This window comes from Salminus brasiliensis, chromosome 8 (genome assembly GCF_030463535.1).
Source record: "Salminus brasiliensis chromosome 8, fSalBra1.hap2, whole genome shotgun sequence".
Classification (NCBI taxonomy): Eukaryota; Metazoa; Chordata; class Actinopteri; order Characiformes; family Bryconidae; genus Salminus; species Salminus brasiliensis.
Genome location: NC_132885.1, coordinates 7499711 through 7524468, shown reverse-complemented (window position 1 = coordinate 7524468; position 24758 = coordinate 7499711). Strand labels below are relative to the sequence as shown.

Sequence of the window (24758 nt, the reverse complement as noted above, 5' to 3'; positions counted from 1 at the left end):
GTGTGAATGTGTGTGTGTGTGTGTGTGTGTGTGTGTGTTCTGGTCTGTGCAGCAGCAGCAGTAGCAGCATTAGTCTCTCTCTCTCTCTCTCTCTCTCTCTCTCTCTCTCTCTCTCTCTCTCTCTCTCTCTCTGCCTCCCACACACCTCAGGCCGCCCACGCCAGTATGTGCGTCACGAGGGCGCGTGGGAGGGAGAGCGCGCTGGAGGGGGAGGGGAGGGGAGGGGAGGGGAGGGGTAAGCATGGAAGGAGTGAAGGAGGGAGGGGTGAGAGGGGAGGAGGAAACGCGCGCGCAACGGAGACTCGGTCAGACAGAGCTGCTTGCTGTTCCGCGCGCGGATCTGCTGAGTGAGTTTTAGGTGCGTGCGGCAAGAAGACAGGAAAGCGCGAGGACACCGGCTCGAGGATAAATCACCCCCCCTTCACCCCACCAACTTACCCTCCCCCCAAGACCCTCACGGACTCCGCGTGAAGGTGAAGGCTCGCGTAATCACACGCAACTTTTGGCCGGAGAGGAGAAGCAGCAGCGACTCAGAGAGAGAGAGAGACGCACACACTCTCTCTCACACACACGGCGCTGGCAAGAGACAAAGAAGGCAAAGGTGAGCGCGTGTGTGTTTGTTTTGATGCAGTTTTGGGGGTCCTGTGCGCAATGTGGCCAAGCGCGCGGTGGGGTGAGAAGTGTGTGGAGAGTGAGGGGCTCAATCCAGGCAGCAGCAGAGCAGGTGGGCGAACCCAGGGGGAAGCAGAGGAAGGAGAAGAGAGGAAGAAGGAGAGAAAGCATCCTTATACCTCCACCCTCTGCTCCCCCTGCTCCTCCTGCTCCTCCTGCTCCTCCTGGAGGGCATGGCTTCCTCTGCTGACTCTCTGCTGACTCTCTGCTGAGTGTGTGCAGGTTGTGTGGAGGGGACGAGGAGCAGGGCTGGCGTGGCTGGGGGTCCCTAAAGGTTTGGGAGTGTGGAAGCATGTGAGAGCAGAGATATCATGACTCCTCTGAGGGCTTCAGTCTTCTTCCTTTTCTCCTTGTTATGGATAGTGTTGTGTTTCTGTTGTTGTTGTTGTTGTTGTTGTTGTTGTTTTGCTGCTGCTGCTATTATTGTTTATAATGACAACAGTGATGGTGATGATAATGACAATTGCTGATGATGACTAACAACACAAGTATTACATAACATCCTAAACTCACCATTATTGATGAGTGCACGTGTTCTTCTTCTTCTTCATCCTATTATTATTATTATCTTATTGTTATTATTATTATTATCTTATTGTTATTATTATTATTATCTTATTATTATTATTATTACTATTACTATATCAAGGAGGCATATTGTGAGGTATGTCACACCTCAGAAACTATGACCACTATAGAGGAGACTACATCTATTGTTGTATATCAGTCTTAAAGTGATAAAAAAACAAACTATTATTATTACTGTTATTATTACTGTTATTATTACTGTTATTATGTCTGTTATTATTATTATTACTACTATTACTATTATTACTATTACATATTTTGAAGCATGTGACACCTCAGAAACAATGCATATACAACCTCTAAAGGTTTGTGTTAAAGTGGTTACCCAACTTATTGTTATCATTATTATTATTATTATTATTGTTATTGTCAATATTAGGGTAGCTGTAGATTTAGATGAGGTATAAAGCATCACATAAAGTATAATTGGGTGTTTTAATACACTTCTGCAGTTGCATCTTAGTCCTAAAGAGATACATATTTATTAAACGTATTATTATTATTATTATTGTTATTATTATTGTTATTATTGTTGTTGTTGTTGGTGGTGTTGTGAAGGAGTAGATTATGAGGTATATCACATCACAGGAAGTATGCACGTGTGCTTTAAGACACTTTAAAAGTTGTATCTTAGTCAACTTGCTGGTACAAAAGTGGTAATTTAACCTTCCAACTATTGTTTTAGATACCCAACTAAGTATTATTAATTAATTATTATTATTATTTTACTATATAGGTATATTTTGTATATGATGTTGCAGAAAATTATAAATGGGCTTGTCTAAATGGGTCTTTGACCTTAAAATAGCCAATTAACCAATTATTATTATTATTATTGTTATTATTATTATTGTTATTGTTATTATTATTATTGTTATTATTATTATTATTATTATTATACTAATAGTTGCAGTGCTGTTTAAATTGAGTTGGTTGGTTTTAAGTCTTATCTGTAACAACATGTGGCCCAATAGTCAGGCAATCCCCATTCATTCACACCAAAAGACCTGATATCATCATCATCCTCCTCATCATCATCGTCACCATCCTCATCACCATCCACTTCAGAATAATCATAAGTCAGAAGTGTGTGTGTTGCTGTTCGAGTCAGGGATGAATAATAAAAATTCCCATAAGCATGCATTAGTGGTGGGGCAGTCGAGGTGGTCCGCCTTTGTGTTGTTCTTCGAACAATGTTGTTGGGTGATGTAATGGGAAATTTGTGCCTTGACTGAGCTGTCTGTCATGTGATTTGATTTGAATGGTAGAGAGTCCATATTGGACGTGTCTGAGCTCTGTCTGCTTGAATGATAGGCCTCCTTTCTTTCCTAAAGGGCCACAATTCCTCTCCTTTGTGACCTTTGGGCCTCATAGACAAGCTAGACTTTACATTAACTGACATTTTAACGTTTGCATGTATCATTTCGGAGTGTGTTTCCATCCACAGGTGTGAGTCGGTTCACATGACATGCGTCTAAAGCCTGAGTCATGGTTCAAGTGTGTGGTCTGTGTCGATTTTTTTTTTTTTCAGTGAGGATGACACAGTGGTAAACACAGCAAGTGCTAATGAAACCTAATGATAAGGGACGGCATTCGAGCCATCCAATTGGACGCATGATCAATTCTGGTGTACCTCAGGGACCTATTACTGGAACAGTGATTTCACACGATGCGGTTTAGATTGTATCACTATTATTTGACCTTTTCTTGGGGGACGTCTGACCCCTTTCTCCACAGTCCTTTATAGTACATGTTCTGTTGTCCCTCATTCGATAAACAGACATCCCGGACGACCAGCACACCCCTGTACTTCTAACCAGGTTGCATACATTTCAAATGAAGCTCCCCTTTGGTGTGTTGTCTCTCCGTGGCAGTGGCACTCCTTTCAGCGAGCGCATTATTCAGTGGGATAGATGAGAGTGTGCTGTTGGGCAATATGAGTGCATGCTGAGAGTGCTTTCAGCCGCCGGTGCGAAGCCCTGGCCTCATATCTGAGCCACACGGAGCCCAACGCACTATAGGGAAAGAGAGGAAAGAGACATGGAGGGAGGGAGGGAGAGAGAGAGAGCGCAGGAGAGCTCAGTGGTTGAAGTGCCATCCATGCTTGTGCTGAATGGGTTTCAACAAGGACCCCTGCTCTCAGGGCCTCGGCCTCCGTCCTCCATTAGAGAGGCAGGAGCTCCGCACTCTTCCAGGGCCTTCTTATTAGACTTACATACACTTGCTGGTTCTCACTCGGAGCTGTGTGAGCTCTGTGTGAATGTGTGTGTGTTTGGTTTCATGGACAAATACACAGAATAGCCAGAAACACAGAGATACACAGTATATATATTTATATATATGGGGTATGATGCCCACCCCATTTCCCCCATCAGTCCAGTGCTAGCCAGTGGTGTATATTAGCTGACATTACAGAATTAGCAGTAAGTGCAGTAAGTGCACTCCTTCAAATGTGTTGAGCTGTTTGGAGGACCAATAAGTGGCAAAATAAGTGGGAAAATATTAGATTGTGATATTTAAAGACATTTTACATAAAAACTGCTCTTAATAGAATGAGTTTTATTTTAAAAAGTGTTGCTCAGCACCCAAACAGAGCCAGTTCTGCTCTTGGTAAGTAAATGTGTAGATGTTAAGTGTTCTTAAAGGCCTTGTGATGCACTTAATAAGTCTTAACATTGTCCACTATGTGCTTTTAAAGGCATGCTGTGCATCACAATAGCAATATTTAGCATTTATGGGTCATATTGCTTAAAAAAAATCATACGCTAGCCTTCACCCTTCCAGCACCGGTGGCATTGTGTGATGGGAAAATACATAGCAAGTGGTTGGACCTGGACACAGTTCAACTGGGGCGGAAATGGTCCAAAAATCCCTCAAAACTAATATAGATTTATGAAATGTGATTTTTTTACAAATCAGTTTGGACCATTTCTGAGTCGGTCAGCTGGCATTTTGCAAAACCCTCTGCAAGGACTCTGATATTGCACTGATATACAGTATAATATATGGCACATACTGTATATATGAACATACATCCTGACATACATAAACATACACCTGAGCTTTCTGTAAGTCTCTCCATAACGGCCTGCTGTAGCTAAACGTCTGCTTTGTCCTGATGTTTCTCCTGCCATTAGAGCAGGGATATACTGTGGGCAGGACTGGAGCTCAGTCATGTAGAAGAGTTACTTGTTGATTGTTTATATTTCCTGCAGCAGTTATATCCCACAATCCTTGGTGTTGTGGTGTTGGCAGATCTTCAGGAGAAAATGTGGACCCACAAAGACCTCTGGATCTTGCTTTCTTCAATGACAGACCATGTTTGTTATTGAGTCATTGGTTATTGGGACTCCCAGCAGTGAAGTCTTTGGGAAGTCCCACATTGCTTGTCTGCTGCCTTACAGGAGACTTGACAGCACATATTTCCCGTTTATTCCCTGTATTCTGTTTTCATGGCTTTTCCCATGGAATTAAGGAGGACTGGGATGGAGAAAGACACACAGCTGTTAGTCTAAACAATGTTGATGCCACTCTCCAGTGGAAAACCCAGTCAGCTGTTATGATACCAGATACTCTTCAAGGCCTTCAGAGACACGGCAGCTCTGACACCTCTAAGTAGCATGAGTCATTAATTTAGCAAACACTTAGAGTCAGTGTGTCGATCAGGACTCACCACCAGATGAGCCGTCGCCGAGGCTGTGGTTGCTGCATCGTTCCGTATCAGTTGGTCTTAGACTTACTTAGACAACGTAAATGTGGGGTTTGAATTTGATTATGGAAGGAGAGTTCATCAACCCTGCTCCTAAAGTGTCTCTCTAGACATTTGAGGGCTTTCCTGCTCCAACATCCAACACACACATCAACTCAGGAAGGGCTTGTTGATTGCCTGAACAGGTTTAGATTCCTAAATGGCTCTTGGCTGAGATGTACAAGTCTAGAAAACTCCTCAAACCTTCTCAAATCTCATTTTACATCATACACTCTTAAAAATAAATGTGCTTTAAGTGTTTTTTTGAATGATACCAATGAAGAACCACTTGTGGTTCCATAATAATATTTGTAATAGAGACCTTTTAAAAGTATCTTCACATTTTATGGAATCAAAAGTGTTCCTCAATGGCCTAGGTCTTCAAATTTAGACCTTGAATCCAGGGTCCTGTAGTCCAGTTAATGTAATTATTGGGCCATGTAGTGTCACACCTACCAAGGATTGCAAAGTCCAGGACTGGAAACTGGATTGAAGGTCCAGATTTGAAGACCTCAACTCTATGGCATCGCTTAAAGGACCATCTGGAGCACCTTTATTTTTTAAGAGTGTGGTCCAAAAAAGGTTTTTTCGGGGAATTGCCATTGGCTTGCTTAAAGGAGGGAGCGGCGGACCTGGGTCTCTGTAAAGCTGCTTTGTAGCAAGTGCTATTAAAACAAAGTTGAATTGATCTGAATTGAATTGGTTTGTTAAAAGAATCAATTAAATGATTCCTTTGGGTGCAGCATGTATTTCAATGTTGTTTTTAACTGTTGCTCTGCATCACTAGAACCTGATACTTTCAGTCTTTTGTTCAGACCTGTTCAGAGCTAAAATCTAATCAAAGCTCTGATCGTGAGCATTTACTCAATATCGAACCAAATCCTGACCTCTGAATCAAAGATACATGCATCATTACACTCCTATTTGTAGTTAGAGAAGGGAACGCACCAAACTAGGACCAGCCTTACAAGAAATGAAGGACCAGTGCTGGGAACCACTGCTCTAAATCCTTTTCATGAAGTAAGTGGGTGACTAGAGCTGAAATTGGATGCCATGCCCTCTCAGTCTGAACACCTATCGTTCCACTCCCACGCACCTCCATTCTCCATTCGCGCCCCCCTTCGGCTACGCTGGCCGCTGGCTGGGCTGCGCAGAAGCGTCTCAGCTGGGGATCCGGGGACAGGGGTGGAAGCTGGATCCCAGTGAGCAGGAACAAACGCGGCCTGTGCTGCTGTGTTAGGGCCAGTCCACCTACGCCTGCTGCAGAGGTGGAGTGTGGTATGTGACTCTCCCAACGGCCCAGGAGCTTCACAGGCACGCTCTTATAGTCGCCTCTCGCAGATACAGCCACATATTTCTGCCATCCCCCGCTGCCGCGCCCAGGGTCCCGTCTCAAGCTGTGCCCTGTTTGCTATATAGTGTGCTACTTTGGCCGTATTGTAGTAGAGCTGTGGTGGGAAACCCACGGCCCATCGCAATAGGTAGTGTACAGGCTTTGTAGCGTAGCAGCAGGGCAGTTTAGCTTGCCTTTTGAGTGTGAGCCACAGATATTGGAGGAAAGCCTGTAGTGTCCAAATATCTAACAGTGTGTTATCAAGCTACTTTCCATCTAACTAGCTTTCTAACACTTAGTAAGCTAACTTTCTAACAATTTCTTTGGTCACTGTCGTACCAGAAAAATCTAGAAATCCATTGTGTTCTTGATAAACTATATGGACAAAAGTATTGGGACACCTGCTCATTCACTTTTTTTTAAGAAATCAAGGGTATTAAAAAACTTTATCCTGCTTTTGTTGGAGTGACTGTCTCTACTGTCCAGGGAAGAAGGCTTTCTACTAGATTCTGGAGCATTACTGTGAGGATTTGATAGCATTCAGCAACAAGATCGCTAGTAAGGTCATGATGTTGGATGATCACCACCCTTCCACATCCTTGACTCCTCAACACATCCCAAAAACATATTGGATAGAGCACCATCCATCATTCCAGAGAACACAGTTCTTTCACTGCTCCACAGCTCAATGCTGGGGAGCTTTACACCCCTCTAGCTCACACCTGGCATTGGGCAGCACGGTGCCAATAGGCTCATATTCATCTGCTCTTATTCTATTGGCAGTACTTCTGTACAGGCACTAGACGAACTGTGTCAGCATCTGTTTTAGCAATGGGTCCAACTTAAAGTAGCTGAACATGTTCATTAAAAGGCGTGGCCGGTGTCCACCAACATTTGGACATCAGAATAGCTATGTCAGTCATTCTGACTGGAGCTTGACTGGACTGTGTGGAATGAGGGGACATATTAGCTGACGCTGTCCCTGACTACTATATTACAAATTACAGTAATAAAATCGCGAGTTTGTGAGTCACCTGTAGAACCCATTGAAGCTATGCTCTGGCCTGGTGGATAGGGAATACCGTTTGTGGCACAGAACAAGGTCAGACACGGACACTGGTCCGTGTGATAGTGGTTTGCTCTCTGGTATTGGGAACTGTGAAGAGGAGGTGACTGTTATATGTGTAATACAGAGTTCTAGATTAGGACTACGACTAGTGGCTGCTATACGCATACGCAACCCCGACTACAGCGAAGTATGAGTGAGCAGCACAGTTGCAGCTTATCCTTTGAGACACCCATGTTTATTCTCTTCTATTAGGGGCAGTGGTGGCGCGGTGGTTAGAGGACAGGGTTTTGGGTTCGACACCTAGGGTTGATCCCTTAAGCATGGCCCTTCACCATTCCTGCACCACAGAAATGGCTGCTCACTGCCACTGTGAGTGTGCACTGCATGGATGGATTAAAGGAGGACATATTCACACTAATGCACAGTGAATCCTCTTGACCGCACACCCCAGTACTGTAACTTCAGCAATCTGTATCTCCCTTTCATTACCAAGCCAACTAATCAACAGCAAGGTTCCTTGCCACCAAATTCATTCAATGCAAAATGCAAAAAATTCAATCCAAATTCAATTTTGTTGCCACCAGCATCAATTATTGTAGCGTTTAATGATTTATAGTGTTTTTTATTAAAGTGCTGCAGAAAAATAAAACAATAAAAATAATCAAATAAAATAAATTACAGCATTGTCATTGCAATGTGTTTATGAGCAATAGTAATATCGTAGGATGTACAATAATGTGATTTAATAATAAGCATCATGCTACAACTACAATTTTTCTTGACATATCTACCAGAGGCAGATTGTATCTGCCCAATATTATTTATATTGGTCCAATCTTGGATAAACTGAGGGCATTATTAATATAATTGACTGTATTTTTAAATATCGCTGTATATATATTTAATTACAACAACCTTAGTGCTATTGTATAATCTATATAAGGCTCATTGTGGTACTACGATAACCGTTTTTCTAAATTTACATGGGCACCCAAGCCTCCTGGGCGATTGCCTAGCTCATATTTTCTCTGTTGATAATAATATGATCACCATATATTTGCCAGCTGGTCTAGCTTCTGAAAAATATTGAATAATTTAGAACAATGGTTTACTGCGTTCATTTGGTTGGAAACCAAGATATTGCCAAGCTGGTTCTCTGGCACCCCTCTTCTGTGGAAGCTCATCTATTTAACTGTGTAAATCTGCATTACAGTCTATCTAGATGTTTTTTCAACTGTATACAAAGCAGTGGTCTCCAACCCTACTTCTGGAGAGCTACCTTCAGGCAAGTTTCAACTCCAACCCAAATCCAACACACCCCATTCAACCAATCAAGGACTTCTGAAGGCAGTAATTAGTTGGATCAGGTGGGGTGGAGTAAGGTTGGATCCAGAGTCTGCTGCAGGAAGGTGGCTCTGCAGGAGCAGGGTTGGAGACACCTGGTTCAAATAGAATGGTAATTATATGTAAGGGCATGGCTCGGGAACGAGAAATAAAGAGCGATGATTTGCACAATAATGCCACTTGTTTATGGTAGTGTGATATTTATAAATGGCAATTGTTGCTCTGTTTAGCAAACAATGATCTTTTCCCTTCCCTTTTCAGGACTACGCTCTCCCTCACTTAGCTAATTATACTTTATTGATCTGCTTTATGAGAAATATGCCATCTACATCATAACTATGTCCCAGTCCCAAAGGCAAGACTACCCTTGCTGGGATTTGAACTCATGGCCTGCAAGTTGCAGGGCCATCTCTCTCACAACTAGTCATGGGATTTGAACCCATGGCCTGCAAGTAGCGGTGCAACCTCTCTCACAACTAGTCCTGGGATTTGAACCTATGGCCTGCAAGTGGCCGGGCAACCTCTCTCACAACTAGTCCTGGGATTTGAACCTATGGCCTGCAAGTGGCCGGGCAACCTCTCTCACAACTAGTCCTGGGATTCAAACCCATGGCCTGCCAGTAGCGGTGCAACCTCTCTCACAATTAGTCCTGGGATTCAAACCCATGGCCTGCAAGTGGCCGGGCAACCTCTCTCACAACTAGTTCTGGGATTCAAACCCATGGCCTGCAAGTGGCCGGGCAACCTCTCTCACAACTAGTCCTGGGATTCGAACCCATGGCCTGCAAGTAGCAGGGCAACCTCTCTCACAACTAGTCCTGGGATTCGAACCCATGGCCTGCAAGTAGCAGGGCAACCTCTCTCACAACTCATCACGTTGATTTTTCCGCACTCCTCTTCATCCTGTCTTCTCTCCCTCCTCAGGTATGGCGGCGACTTTACCCAGAACCCTCGGGGAGTTGCAGCTCTACCGCATCCTGCAGAGGGCCAACCTGCTGTGCTACTACGACGCCTTCATCCAGCAGGGCGGCGACGACGTGCAGCAGCTGTGCGAGGCTGGCGAAGATGAGTTCCTGGAGATCATGGCGCTGGTGGGGATGGCTAGCAAACCTCTGCACGTCCGGCGCCTGCAGAAGGCGCTGCGCGACTGGGTCACCAACCCGGGCCTCTTCAACCAGCCCCTGACCTCACTGCCCGTCTGCAGCATCCCTGTCTACAAACTGCCTGAGGGCTCACCCACGCTTCTGCCTGGCAACGGAGCCCGTGGAGAGACGCACGTCAAGGTGCGAATTTTGTATATTTTTTTCAGAAGAACTCGTGAATTGTACTCATTTTTTTTGCTGAACCATCACTTACCCTGTGTGTTAGTCTCATTTTACCATTTGAATATTAAAATTTTATAGAAAAGATGTGTAAAGAAAAATGTTATTCTCTGATTGAAGGTGCCCAAGTGTGTGGCGGCGGCCCTTGTGGACCCCGGAAAGGGCGAGGCAGGTAACGGGAGCTCCTCGGCCACTGCTTCACCCCTCCAGAGTGGCAACGAGCCACGGTTTTGGGCTGGCCACGGTACAGAGAGTGAGCACAGCCTGTCCCCAGCTGACCTGGGCTCGCCCTCGTCCCCTCGCGACGGCCTGGAGGCACTGGATGCAGCCGCCGTCCAGTCCGTAACGGAGTGTGTGGAGAGGATGGCCCAGGCACTGCCTAAGAGCGACCCAGCCGAGGTCAAAGAGCAGCTGAAGGGCAACAAAAAGCTGGCCAAGATGATCAGCCACATCTTCGACATGAGCGAAGAGGACCCTCACAGGGAGGAGGAGATCCGCAAGTACAGCGCCATCTATGGGCGGTTCGACTCCAAGAGAAAAGACGGCAAACATCTTACCCTGCACGAGGTTGTACACATTCTCACCCCCATACCAAGTGTCAGTGTGGCCTAAGCCTGCAGTGTAATGGGAGTAGAAGTCATAAGCGTAGCAGCTTGTGATAGTATGTCATCACTGCCATGCAAAAACCTTGTTTCTCCTTTTTTTTTTGTTGCCAGTTTTCACTTTTTGACATAATTCGAATGTGGCAGTTGTTCTGAACATCATGTCCAAATGACATGATGAACAGACCAATAGAAATGCCCCAAAATTACCTGAAATGAAATCTTTTACCATTGACTTCCATTGAAAGTTACGAAGGTTTTTTCTTCCTCTGTAAAGTTGCTCATTTTGGAGATTTGAAGGTTTTTACTGGACACTAGATAAGATTGTGTTGCAGAATTTGCTTTGTGATAGAGCTGCTGCATTCCCCTTGTTGCTGCATTTGTTGTGTTTATTGCAGCGTTCTTCTCCTCCATGTTCTTGGCTGGTTTATAAATGGTTTCTAACATGTGTGCCCACAGCTGACGGTAAATGAGGCTGCAGCCCAGCTGTGCATGAAGGAGGTGGCGTTGCTGACACGCAGAGACGAGTTATTCGGACTGGCTCGGCAGGTCTCCAGAGAGGTCACCTACAAATACACCTACAGAACCAGCAAGTAAGGGCTTCCTCCAGCGTTCCTCCAGTTTTTGTGTTTGAGAAAATCAGTGTAGCGTGAAGAACATCTCAAACCTGAGTACAGACAGGGTTTGTTGCAGTAGTGGCTGTTGTGTGCTGAGGCAACGTTGGGTGTGGAAGGCTAGGCTATGATCCGGACATGCAAAGAATGGGGATTTGTCCTGAGTCGATCCAGGGCTGATACGTGCACAATCATGTCATCACGTTCATCCCGTACCTTTTTTTTCTCTGCTATCGAGACACAAATCTCTGACGCAATACTAACCCTCACCCTGTATCTGTATCTTGCTTTGCTGCTTTTAGACCTCGGTGTGAATAACTGCTTATATTTCTCAATGGAGTTATGAAATAATATAACTTTAGGAGATCTGGGTGGGCGAAACCTGCAGTTTGGGGTGAAGCTCCTGCTCCTTGCTAACAAATGTCCTCCATGTTTGTATCTTCTTTGTCCTGGAATGAAGGTTTCGCACCTCACTACCTCTTAATCTGCTCCTCCTCTCTATCCAACCTCTAGTTTAAAGTCTGGCTTTTTAGCCTAAAGCAGGAGTCACCCAGAACTCCACAGTTCCCTCCCCTTCTACATACAGCCATAGTCTCTTTTTTCTACTACAACCCTGCAAGAATCAGCCATAACATTAACACCTCCTGCCTAGTATTGAGTACCCCCCTCCCTTGTGCCACCATGCTGGATCCTGTGGTATCCAGCATTAGCAATTATGAAGTGGGTCCTCTGTAGATCGCATCAGTAGGCCTTAGGGGCTCATGACCCTGTTGCTGGTTCACCAGTTGTTCTTTCTTGAAGCACTTTTGGTAGGTACTGTCCACTGCATACCAGTACACATCCCACAAGACCTGCCAGGTGTTTTGGAGATGTTCTGATCCAGTCATCTAACCATCGCAGTCTGGCTCTTGTCAAAGGTGCTGCCTAATGTATCCACCCTTTGACCCTAGATGCCACTGAAGATAATCAGTGTTTTTCACTTCACCTATCACTGGTACTAATGTTATGGCTGGTTGGTGTACATTAAAGTTTCGCACCCCACCCCAACTCCATCATCTGCTTCTCTTAGTCCTACCTCTAGCTCAAAGTCTGACCTTCTAGCCCAAAGCAGGAGTCACCCAGAGCTCCAGCTCAGTTCTCAGAGTTCTCACCCCTCCCACAGTCACAGTCTTTTTCCTACAACCTTCTTACATTAACAGCATGGTCTGAACCTGCGTGAACACTGGTGAAGTTTCAGAATTACAGCCCTTAAGCTTCATATATGGAAATCGACAGCTCATTTCATTGCATTTACTTATTTTGTGATGTCACAAAAATCAGACACACGTATACAATACCCGCATATTCACCCTACACCAGTTTAGCCCCACCAGTTAAATGGGATAGCCCATTATTTACATATATCAGTCTTAATAAACACAGATTTGGTCATACAGTCCTATAGTGGCAGTGTATTTGGTGCTAATATCCTCATAAACATTATATTGGACAGATAATAAATAAAAGAAAAGAAAAATGCAGACTATGGACCCTTTAATAAGTCAAATGCACCTCTGTACAATACCTCGTACTGGCTTCTGGGATGTGCATAAAGCCTAGCCTCGGATTACATTGCATTTCCAGTAGGGATTCACCACTGTTAACACTTGGTCTAGATCTAGAGTTGAAAATCTGGCCTTTTGAGGATTTTAATGCACTATTCAGTTCTGTAATGAGACTTTTAGGTTGCTACATTGCTCTGAAGTGTTAAAAACAGCAGGGTGTTCAAAACCAAAGCCAGAGGCCTTCTGTCTGTGCTTCCATGCTCATGTGCTTTGGTGTGTGTTGGTTTCATATGTGTGTTTGTGTGGGTAGCACACTGTGACAAATCCACTTTGTTAGATTTCAGATATTCAAACTTAATCTAAAAAGCCGTGTCCAGGTGCTTCCTGCAGTGCACAGCTGGCATACCGGAGGACGGAAAATTCCACTTTGGTGTTGCATAATTTTGGTCTCCAGGTTTCAGAAGTTCACTAACGCCTTTCGAATGGCGTCAGAGACGCTCCGGGAGGAGGAGGATACACTTATGACCTAAATCAGATCGAGCATGAGGAAATATTGTGATAGGACATTCCTGAAATGTCGTTGTTTCTTGGCTAGTGAGTCAGACCACATCCAAATTCAGCTATTGTGAGCAATGTCAGCAATCACACATGACGTCCTGACTAGCACTGTCTGTATCTGTATCTAACAGCTGTGCTCAGTGTATTATTACCCTCATAAAGGGACTATATCCTGCATTTCCCCGCCCCCAGGGCCACTTGTCACGTTTGGGTTGTACATAACTCATGTTCACATGACTACTTTACAGGTTGTGACCGTAAATGTAAAAGACCTACTGTAAATTCTGTGATTGGCTGCCCTGGATTACACCTCATTCAGAAAAGCAGTCAGGGCTAAAACAGTCCTCTGAGTGAAACTCCTGTAGGCCGAAATAGCCGGATATATGTAAATGTGTTGGTTTGGGGGGACATGACAAACTCAGTGAATTCAAAGCCGGCTGTTTTTGCTGTTGAGTTGTCATATATAGACTGTGTTGACTGGCCTGTGTTTAACAATATTGACATGCTACACCATGTTTAAATAATGGTATAGCTTTAAATTGGCCATTGAAAGTTATGGAAACCTGAATGTGAGTTCTCACCTCAATTCCTTAGTCTCATGGTTACATAACTTTTCATAGTAGTTACCTAATAGTTCATAGTAGATATAGAATAATAAGTGTTAAGGTAAAAAATGGAGGTTTATTAGCTTAATCATTATATGTGTCATATATGTGTATGTATGTGTGTGTGTGTGCGTGTGTGTGTGTGTGTGTGTGTGTATATATATATATATATATATATGTATATATATATATATATGAATGGATGCATGGGGATCAAGGAGCATATTAGCTTAGTTGGCATGTGTCATATATATTGTCACTGTTGCCCACAAAAAAAAACCAAAAACTTGTATCTCCAAAATGTACAGGAGAAGGAAAAAACATTTGTAACTATTAATGGAAGTTAGAGTCCAAATATTTGATTCCAGGACATTTTGGAGCATTTCTATTGGTTCACATTATGTTTATTATTATGTTTAAAGGTGAAAAACGAGTTTTACCGCAGCTGTTTTTGTGTGACAGCAACAATTTACTGTTCAGATTGAACAGAGTGAATGGCCCATTTTAGAATTGTACCTATAATAACACACTCCATCTTTTATTTTAAGCAAATAATGTGGTATAAAATGAGCTCTTTAAACTCTGTGGAACCTGTTTGTGGGTTCTCACCTCAACTCCCCTCATAATCTCATAATAACATATTAGTTTCATAGTAGTTACCGTTTATAGTAGAATAAGTGTTAAGATACAAAAAAGAAACATGAATGGTAAGACTAGAGGTCAAGGAGTTTATTAGCGTAGTTGTCCTATATGTCATATATATTGTTGCTATCACGCAAAAACCTGGTATCTCAAAAATGGCAACTTTGCAGGAGAAGGAAACAACCTTCTTCACATTCAATGGAAGTCAATGTAAAAATAGTTCATCTGAGTCATTCTGGAGCATTTCTATTGGTCCATTCATCATGAAATCTTGATAGGATGTAAAGAACAACTGCCAGATTCAGATTATTACGAGAAGTGAAAAACGACAAAATGCTTTTGCAAATGAAAAAGACTTTTGCATGAAAGCAGCAGTTTTACAGGATGGACTGCTGGGTAAATGGCCCAATAGTTCATAGATACTCATTGTGAAGTCTTAAGGTTAATAAGTCCAGGGGTCAAGGAGTTCATTGCTGTGCTAAGTGAGCTAACGTTGTTTTTCTCTGTCTTTGCTCAGATCTCGCTGTGGAGACAGAGACGAACCCTCTCCAAAGAGGATTAAAACGGAGGTGAGTAGAACTGCCACGTCTCTGCTATGTGTTACATGTGAGTTTATATCAGTGAGACTTCATCCAGTAAAAGTGCTGATCTTGGATCGAGAAACTTGACTGGAAATCCCAGCCATCCCTCAGAATGAATCAGACCCTTCAGTGACTCTGAACCTTTCTGAGAAAGGAAGGCGCTGATTCCAGAGCTGGAAATAACTGTAGGAGCGTTTGACTTCTGCCGTCTTGTAAATAAGGAAGATCTCAGGAAGGCTCTGAACTCGGGTTTTTGCTTGTCAGTCAGTTGCTAATGTGCAGTGAGGTACAGTGCTAACCCCCCATGCTGCTAACCCCTCACACAAGAAGGCAGAGAGCTTGTTGTAGGAGGCAGGATTGACATTGGGTGGGGCAATGTGGCTTTTGTTTGCATAGCTGCCTGTCAGCGTGCTGAACTGCGTGGGAGGGGTTCGCAGGGATTGGGGGGGGCGGGGTGGTACCCTTAGGATCGCGTATCTTGATGTGGAGGAAAGGTTAAGCTTTGTGAGTACGGAGCAGAGTGGGAAACTTTAACATTCCTTTAATCACACCTTTAAGCCCAGCTGACCCAGCCCATGTGTGCTCCTGGATAAGGAGGACGGCGTTCGAGGGTGTTATCTGTTCCTTACTCACAGCTCTACTGTATATCTGCGGCGCTTTGCTGAACAGGCCTTTGTGCTTGTGGCAGCTGTCCATTCATGGCTCCCGGATGACTTTTTTGGCCATTATCCGAGCTTCAGATCCTGCAAAAACTTCCATCCTTTCCCTCCGCAGCAGCGTAGGCTTGGGATGGGCGTCCGGACAGGCCGCTTTAGCCTTTCGCCTTGTTTCACAACTGAGCCATTAGACCCTGGCTCAAGACCAGCTGGGAAAGTTGGTGGTTTTTAACCACTTTACCATAATTAGGCCTGTCTTCTTAAAGAAATATGATGCGCTGAAATGCTAACCCGGCTATCCGTGGATGTAAAAACCAATGGAACTTGTGTGGGTTAGAGGTTAAAAGGTTAAGAGCAGTGCACGTTTACATGCTGCAAAAGCGCTGTACTTAACCTCCTAAACTGTTGGCCTATTATTGAGTCATTAATTGTAACTTGCCATTAAGTCACTAGCATGAATTATCCACACACACTGCAGGGACAAAAGTATTGGGACGCCTGCTCATTCACTGTTTCTTCTGAAATCAAGGGTGTTCAAAAATAGCACAATCACCACTCTACCTCGTCCCCTACTCCCCAAATCCTCCCAGTAGTATTGGATGGAGCACCAATCATCATTCCAAAAGCTCCACTGTTCCACAGCTCAATGCTGTGGAGCTTTTTTACCCCTCTACTAACCCACACCGGGTATTAGGCATGATGGTGCCAATAGGTTGATGTTTATCTGCTCCAGAGAGTCTGATTCTATTGGCTGTACTTCTCTACGGGGACTAGACAGGCTGTGTGTGTGTATGTGCATTTGTACATCTGTATCAAGAAAGGGGTGCAGCTGAAAGTAGCTGAATGCATTTGTTAGAAGGGGTGTCCACAAACATTTGGACATATAGTGTGTGATCATTTCACTTGGTCCATTTCTCATGATATTTGGGCACAGTGTGAAGAACAACTGCCAGATTCACATCAAAAAGGTCAAAAATGGAGAGACTAGGTTTGGTGCAACAGCTATGGGGTACTATATGGAAGGGGTCCCTAAGAGCTGATGGGTAATTCTACAGTTTTCTTTTCTATTCTAATAGACAGTTGTGGCTAAGAGGAACATTCAGGGTGTTGTAAGGCTAATTAGTTTCCAAAGCCACTGCAGGTTCACTCTATAGTGGGATAGCCGTATTGCATTGTAGACTTTGTGCCATATCACCACCACTGTAGAGAAATCTAGGCGGTTAAGTTTCCCTACATTGCACCATTTCCCATCAAACCACCCTGAACTCTTTTGTTTACATCACAGCAGACAAATTATGTAATTTGTAAAATGGCTGGAATTTCCCTTTAAAGAGAAAAGATCATTCACGTTGACACATTCGGTCATTCATTTGCAGCATGATAAGTGCACAGCAGCTCTCTACTGGGTTCCAGTCACTATTAACCGTGTTACAGTGCTTGGGTTGAAGAACCTTTCCAGCTCTTGAGCAACATTCAGTGTTTGGGAGTCGCCGTTTTCCCCTAATTTGCATGGTTACTCACTTTCAAGCTTGTCGTAAGCCGGGGTTTACTGTCTCCTGTCCTGACGTCACACAGAAAAAGTACACTGCTGTAGTATATTTGTGAATTACACACTTAAGAAGCACAGAATTAAGTGGCTAATGTGAAACGGCCTTCAGTAATTTTGCACCACAGAAGTCTGGTGTGGATTTTCCATCTCAGCTTCTTTGCAGTGCTTTTTTACAGTTGATGGTGTTGTGTCTCAAATGAACAGCCCTCCCCCTCCTGTCCCTGTCTGGCCTCGGCGCTACCCACACTACCCGCCCAGCCACACCAGTGAGAATAAGCCACTCGCCCACACACATACACAGGCAAGGTCCAAATGAGCTCAGTCGCGCGCCTACCCTTCAGTCTTGAGGTAGATGTGACATCATTACGTAGGCGCACTTGGAATCACCCACGCCCATGCATTTGCGCAGATAGCACAGTGTTAAAAAAAAAAAAAAAAACTGGGTTGAACCTGACTGTACATGCATGCACCACACGCAAGCACACAGACGCACTCACACACCTTTGTTAGGTAGGTGAGGGGGTATCTGTTTTGTCATGCATGGTTAGCAGAAAACGGAAGAAAAACCTGGTTTGTGAAAAGAGAAGCAGCTTACTGACACTGATCATACTGTTTAAAGAAACGGCAGCTCGGATAAAACATAACTTGGTCAAATATCAACTTTTGAGATGTATAGAATTATATAGTACTCCTACTGTACTGTAGAGTACCGCACTATGCTGTGCTGACTGCTACTGTAATACTGAGTATAAATCTAAAAGGCTGTTTCTGTAATATAGTATACAATTCTATAGGGCTGTTCCTGTAATATACAATATAATTATATAGGGCTGTTGCTGTAATATTCTATAGGGCTGTTGCTGTAATATTGTATAGAGATATTGCTTTAATATAGAGTATAATTGTAATGTAATATTCGACAGGGATGTTGCTTTAATACTCTGTAGGGCTGTTGCTGGTATATTCTATAAGGCTGTTGCACTAATACTCTACAGGGATGTTGCTCTAATACTCTGTAGGGCTGTTGCTGGTATATTCTATAAGGCTGTTGCACTAATACTCAATAGGGCTGTTGCTCTAGTACTCTATAGGGCTGTTGCTGGTATATTATATAAGGCTGTTGCTCTAATACTCAATAGGGCTGTTGCTCTAGTACTCTATAGGGCTGTTGCTCTAATACTATATAGGGCTGTTGCTGGTGTATTACATAGGGCTGTTGCTCTAATACTATATAGGGCTGTTGCTCTAGTACTCTATAGGGCTGTTGGTGGTATATTCTATAAGACTGTTGCTCTAATACTCTATAAGGCTGTTGCTGTAATACGCTATAGGACTGTTGTTGGTATATTCTATAAGACTATTGCTCTAATACTCTATAAGGCTGTTGCTCTAATACTCTATAGGGCTGTTGCTCTAATACTCTATGGGGCTGTTGCTCTAGTACTTTATAGGGCTGTTGCTGATATATTCTATAAGGCTGTTTCTCTAATACTCTATAGAGCTGTTGCTCAAATACTCAACAGGGCTGTTGCTCTGGTACTCTATAAAGCTGTTGCTCTAATACTCTATAGGACTGTTGCTCTAATACTCTATAGGGCTGTTGCTGGTATACTCTATAGGGCTGTTGCTCTTATACTCTATAGGGCTGTTGCTCTAATAAGCTATGAGACTGTTGCTTTAATACTCTATAAGGCTGTTGCTCAAATACTCTGTAGGGCTGTTGCTGGTATATTCTATAGGGCTGTTGCTCTAATACTCTATAGGGCCATTGCTGTCATACTGAGGCTGTAATATGGTACTGTAATATAGAGTGTAATTCTGTATCTCTACAGCGCTGGTATTGTAATTCAGAGTAAAAGTCTGTAGGGCTGCTTGTTAATACACAAATAATAGCAATTTAATATTCATGACTTCGCTCTAGCTGTTCAAAAAACACCATTTTCAACACACTGCAAATATGATTTGTCAGTCTGGGGTTTGGTGTATGACAGTAATCACTGTGTCATGGTTTTTATGCACTGAAAAGCTGCTTTGAACCCGTATCAACTGCTTGGAAATACTAATACATGTAATTTTTCACTCCAGTCTGAGCCTTTGTCGGCTCGCTGGCATCGGATCCAATTCAGTTCATCTCCACTATGTACCTTTTAAACTCGTTTGTCATTGGCCAGGTGTTGTTTAAACATAATTTGATGAGCTGCATGTTTCCTCACGTCGACAGAAGCTCTGTAGTGTATAGAAAATGCTATTTTAAAAGCTGTATGGGCGATCAAAGGGACGTAAGTTGGAGAAGAGCTAAGGAAAACACTTGAGGAACTTGGCTCATGAACAAATGAGCCTCCTCTTTCGGCACTGGGGTGGGTTATCGTAACACCAGTTTCGGCCTCACAGCTGTCGAAAAGCCTGGGTGCTCAGGCGCGAGAACACCTCTGGTTTTAAAGCCTCTCACAATGAGAATATCATCACGCCATATCAAATGTGTCCTAGAAGCCCTCAAAAGTTCAATATCTGCCACGCCCTTCATTCGCAGCCTTATAAAATTTAGCAGCATCTCAGTCGCCCCCGATCGGGTTGTTTAGAGACTGTGGAAAGGCCACAGTTGTGTTGCTGAGGTGTGGCTACATGACCTCACTGCTGCCACGTGAATGGTGGTGAATTTGCGTCAGAGGACTAGTTTTGAGTTAACCCTTTGAACTGCAGACGGCTTTGTGTTTGGTTATTAGTCTGGTGGTTGTGGTGCTTTTGAGTTTACGCTGTTTTTAATGCGTCTGTCGGTCGTACATGAACAAAATGTCCGGCATCCACACCGTTACTGCCAAAAGAAATAACCTGAATCACAGCCATTGTTTTGATATGACGTACAGTACTGCGCAGAAGTCTAATTACTACATGTTTGTTTGTTCAAGAAATGATTAACATTGTAATACATCCAGATGATATCCAAAAGATAATGTCTTCAGTGTAGCCAATATATATCATCACTGTTGAATCTGACAATGTGCTTCACATTGTGTCACAATTTCACGATGACCGACCAATAACCGTGATGATACATGATGTTTCTGATTAGGACAAAATTCAACCATAGTTGCTACAGTTGGTACACTATATGTCCAAATATTTATGGACACCCCTTCTAATGAATGCATTCAGCTACTTTAGGTTCCACCCATTGCTGGCACAGATGTGCAAATGCATACACAGCTTGCTCAGTCGCTGTAGAGAAGTACTTCCAATAGAATAGGACTCTCTGGATCATATAAACAGGAACCTATTGGCACCATGCTGCCTAATGTCAGGTGTGGGCTAGAGGGGTATAAAGCCCCCCAGCATTGAGCTGTCTGGAATGATGGATGGTGATGCTTTATTTGATACTTTTGGGATGTGTTGGAGTTGGAGATGTGTTGAGGAGTTGGGGATGAGGTGGTGTGACTATCCAACATCCTGACCTCATCCTGCTCTTATCGCTGAATGCAGTCAAATCCTCACAGCAATGCTTCTCCAAAATCTAGTAGAAGGCCTTCACCTCTGGACAGTAGAGACTGATTTACTCCAACAAAAGCAGGATAAGCTCATCATCACTGACTACTAAAGAAACAATGAATGATCAGATGTCCCAATACTTTTGTCAAAACTAGTGCTAAACAGTCTTGTATTTGTAATTACATTCTTAAGAATGAAAGTTGAGTTGAGAGTTATGAAGAGCAACCCAGCCACCCTAATTTACACACACACACACACATATATACACACATCCCACGCTCAGAGGGCGTCGCTCATAATCAGCATCCATGGTAACCACAGCACACCCAGGTGTCAACATTAGACAAGTCCGATCCCAGCTTTAAAGTCATTTAGAGTGAGTAATAACGTGTGTCATACAAAACTCCTCTGCCTATCGGGTCGCCGCTTACCATCGCACCTCCAGCACCTCTCGCTAATGCGGCTCGTCCTCTGGAGATTCTGCGGCTAAGAAGCCGTTTATTAGATTTGAGTTGACCTTTTCGTGGATGAAGAATTAACAGCTTTTCACCCTGTGATTAACTGACTCATGGCATTGTGCAGGATTCATTGAAATGTCAAATGCCTACGAGACCTCCAGCACTGCAGCCTGCTTCCAATGATCCTGTCGTTGACTGTTGCTTCCACAGGGTGTATATAATGGATTAATATAGTGGGTTCATTTAGACTGAACCCTTACAGCTGCTGTACCAAACGTGAGTGTAAGAAAGTCACAGCCTGGCGAAGTTCAGTCACCTTCCTGTTGTAATACAATGTACACAGCTGACTAACAAGTGTAACTATACTCTATAACTATAACTATATAACTCTATAACTGTAACTATACTATTATTGTACTATTAGTGTACTCTATACTCTATATATACTCAAGTGTAACTATACTCTAACAAGTGTAACTATACACTATTCAGTGTATAGTATAGTTGTCATAGTGCCAAGTATAGTTGGTATCATGTATAGTGTACAGTGTAGGTATAGTGTATAGTATTGTGTAGGTGGTATAGTGTATAGTATAGGTGGTATAGTGTATAATATAGGTGGTATAGTGTATAGTATAGGTGGTATAGTGTATAGTAAAGGTAGTATAGTGTATAGTATAGGTGGTATAGTGTATCATATAGTTGGCATAGTGTATAGTATAGGTGGTATAGTGTATAGTATAGGTGGTATAGTGTATAATATAGGTGGTATAGTGTATAGTATAGGTGGTATAGTGTATAGTAAAGGTAGTATAGTGTATAGTAAAGGTAGTATAGTGTATAGTATAGGTGGTATAGTGTTTAGTATAGGTGGTATAGTATAGGTGGCATAGTGTTTAGTATAGGTGGTATAGTGTATAGTATAGGTGGTATAGTATAGGTGGCATAGTGTTTAGTATAGGTGGTATAGTATAGGTGGCATAGTGTTTAGTATAGGTGGTATAGTATAGGTGGCATAGTGTTTAGTATAGGTGGTATAGTGTATAGTATAGGTGGTATAGTGTATAGTATAGGTGGTATAGTATAGGTGGCATAGTGTATAGTATAGTTGGTATAGTGTTTAGTTTAATTAGTATCATCTATAGTTTTTAGTACAAATATATAATTAATATGTTACAGCTGTACTTGCTTTCTACTAATGTAAGCTTACGATACACTAATTAGCATTGTGCTAAATGCATGACTAAATCACTTTCTTTAGATAAAGTCCAGCTGTTAGTTCAAGCAGACATTTATGACACTGTGACCGGCTGTTATCAATAAAACAGACCAAAGTACTGTAGCATAACTAAAAATAGGGCTAACAGCTTTCGTCTGTTTCTATTGATAACAGTGGGGCAGAAACCACATAGGCAAGTGTATTCAGGGATTAAAAGTCAATGAGAGACAGTGTGTGTCTGAGGCATGAGTGCATGGTGCTAACGGGTGCTGCGTATGCTACATTAGCCTTGTAGCCCTGAAACAATCTATACCATTAAATCAGTGGAAACACCCGACTTTGCAGCACTGTCGCTCTCTGAGACGGCAGGAATTGCAACAGCGAATGAGTGTAATGAGGTGGTGTTTTCTATCCCACTCTCGTCCAGCAGGAAGGCTTTTTCGACCTGCAGGAGGCGCTGCAGGCGATCCACATGCGCCAGGAGACGCTCAGAGAGCAGCTGGCCCAGGCTAGATCTAAAGGAGAGGAGACAGTTTCCCGAAACATCCAGGTGACTGACACTGTGTGTGTGAGTGTGAGTGGGCAAGTGGGTGGGAGGGTTATGCTCATGGGCAACTTGCTGACGTTGTCTCTCTATTCTCTGTGTATGTATGGGTGTGTGTGTATATGTGTGTGTCTGGCACACATGAGTCATCCAGACACAGTCAAGCTTCGTGTGCTTGGGGGTCGTCAGGGTGCACACTATGACTAGGACTGGATATCGCTCAGAAACGCTTGATACTAAAACCGATACCACGGCCTGAGTACAGATCCCAGAACCATACATTACTGATAATGCGTGTGGTTTAAACCAGAGATGAGTGTGAGGGGTTGGTATTTTTACTGACCACAACAGTTTGCAAACTGATCAAAAGCTAGACACCTTTGTCTTTGAACCAGGCATGCCTGTTGGCTCATGGATACAGATGATCACATGACCAGTTACGTATGTACTGATATTTTAGGGCTTAAATTACATGGAATTCTGTATTGAAGTAAGTCGAAGTTCTGCAGTTTGACATCTGGCCTGTTTTTTACAAAGACACTGATGCACCATGTGCAGGTCCATTAGAGGCTAGAGGCTCAAACCCTGCATCCTCCCTCCTCCCTTAAGGATTTCCACCTGTTTTGTGGCCTGTAGAGTAATACCAGTAGTTAATCTAACAATTTATTAAATATTAGAAGTTAATATCAGTTTATAGGCTGAACACTGACAGTAATGCACACTAGATGTGGGCAGCATGACAATATCTCATCAAAATCATGAGAACTTTAGTTATTGTAATATATATGCTTTTCTGAGCAAGTTGTGGATCTCGCCACGGCTGCAGAACACTGAACAACTGCACATTTCATTACAGAGAGAGTAATTAGTGCAGTTTATTATAAAGTGCAGATTTGGAATAGAATGGGAGAGTATCCAAATAGCAGTTTTGTCAGAATATTATGATAAATATTGTGTATTGTGAAATTGTCTTTAAATATGGTAATATAATATTTTTTTTCCATATAGCTCCCGGCCCTAATATACACAATAATATAATTATTAACAATACAACCTTTTTATTTATACTGAATGTTTCAGATTTGCCTAAAGCTATGAAGTGAACACAGGACCAAAGTGAGGTACTTGCAGAGACTTGAAACTGGATGCTGATGCTCACTCACTACAAAGCCACTGTGATTATGGGAGGCTAGTCTGAATAGACGATGGCTTATGAGCCAAAAGTCTCAGCCTCTGCACCCCCTTCTCTTTTTTTAGGATTTTTCACTTTTTTCTGCAAATTTTTATTTAAAAAAACATAAATCTTGCAAGATTATTTTAAGCTTATATGAGGTGGAAAAGTTGTTTCATCAATAGAGGAGAAATGCAAAAAATGGTGAAAGAGACATGGAGCTATGATCAAATAAGAGATGATATAATGGAAATGGCCAGGTGCTCTACGTCCTTTCAGGAACATTTGCTAAGGGGGTGTTTACAGTGATAAAGTGCAACAAAACCCTTTAGCCTCCATAAAACGGTCTGATTGGTTGAAACTGCTCCCCCCAAAGCTAATAAAGGTTTGAAATCCCTCCAGTGTAGAGGTTATCTTCAGTATTTCTCCAGACAGTAGTTGGAAACTGTGATTAAT

General features: G+C 43.0%; 1 protein-coding gene across 3 annotated transcripts in view; it reads left to right on the top strand.

Moving 5' to 3' along the window:
- Positions 1 to 302: 302 nt before the first annotated feature.
- The window catches only part of nab1b (NGFI-A binding protein 1b (EGR1 binding protein 1)), a 42352-nt gene continuing 17896 nt past the window's right edge, over positions 303 to 24758 (top strand). For 2 of the 3 annotated variants that reach the window (XM_072685474.1, XM_072685477.1), the window contains exons 1-6: positions 303 to 601; positions 9679 to 10037; positions 10197 to 10643; positions 11138 to 11271; positions 15159 to 15210; positions 23015 to 23137. In XM_072685474.1, coding sequence (XP_072541575.1) covers positions 9681 to 10037; positions 10197 to 10643; positions 11138 to 11271; positions 15159 to 15210; positions 23015 to 23137 — 1113 coding nt within the window. In that variant the 5' untranslated portion in view covers positions 303 to 601; positions 9679 to 9680. The remainder of the gene's footprint in view (positions 602 to 9678; positions 10038 to 10196; positions 10644 to 11137; positions 11272 to 15158; positions 15211 to 23014; positions 23138 to 24758) is intronic. The other variant, XM_072685476.1, reaches the window with a different exon arrangement.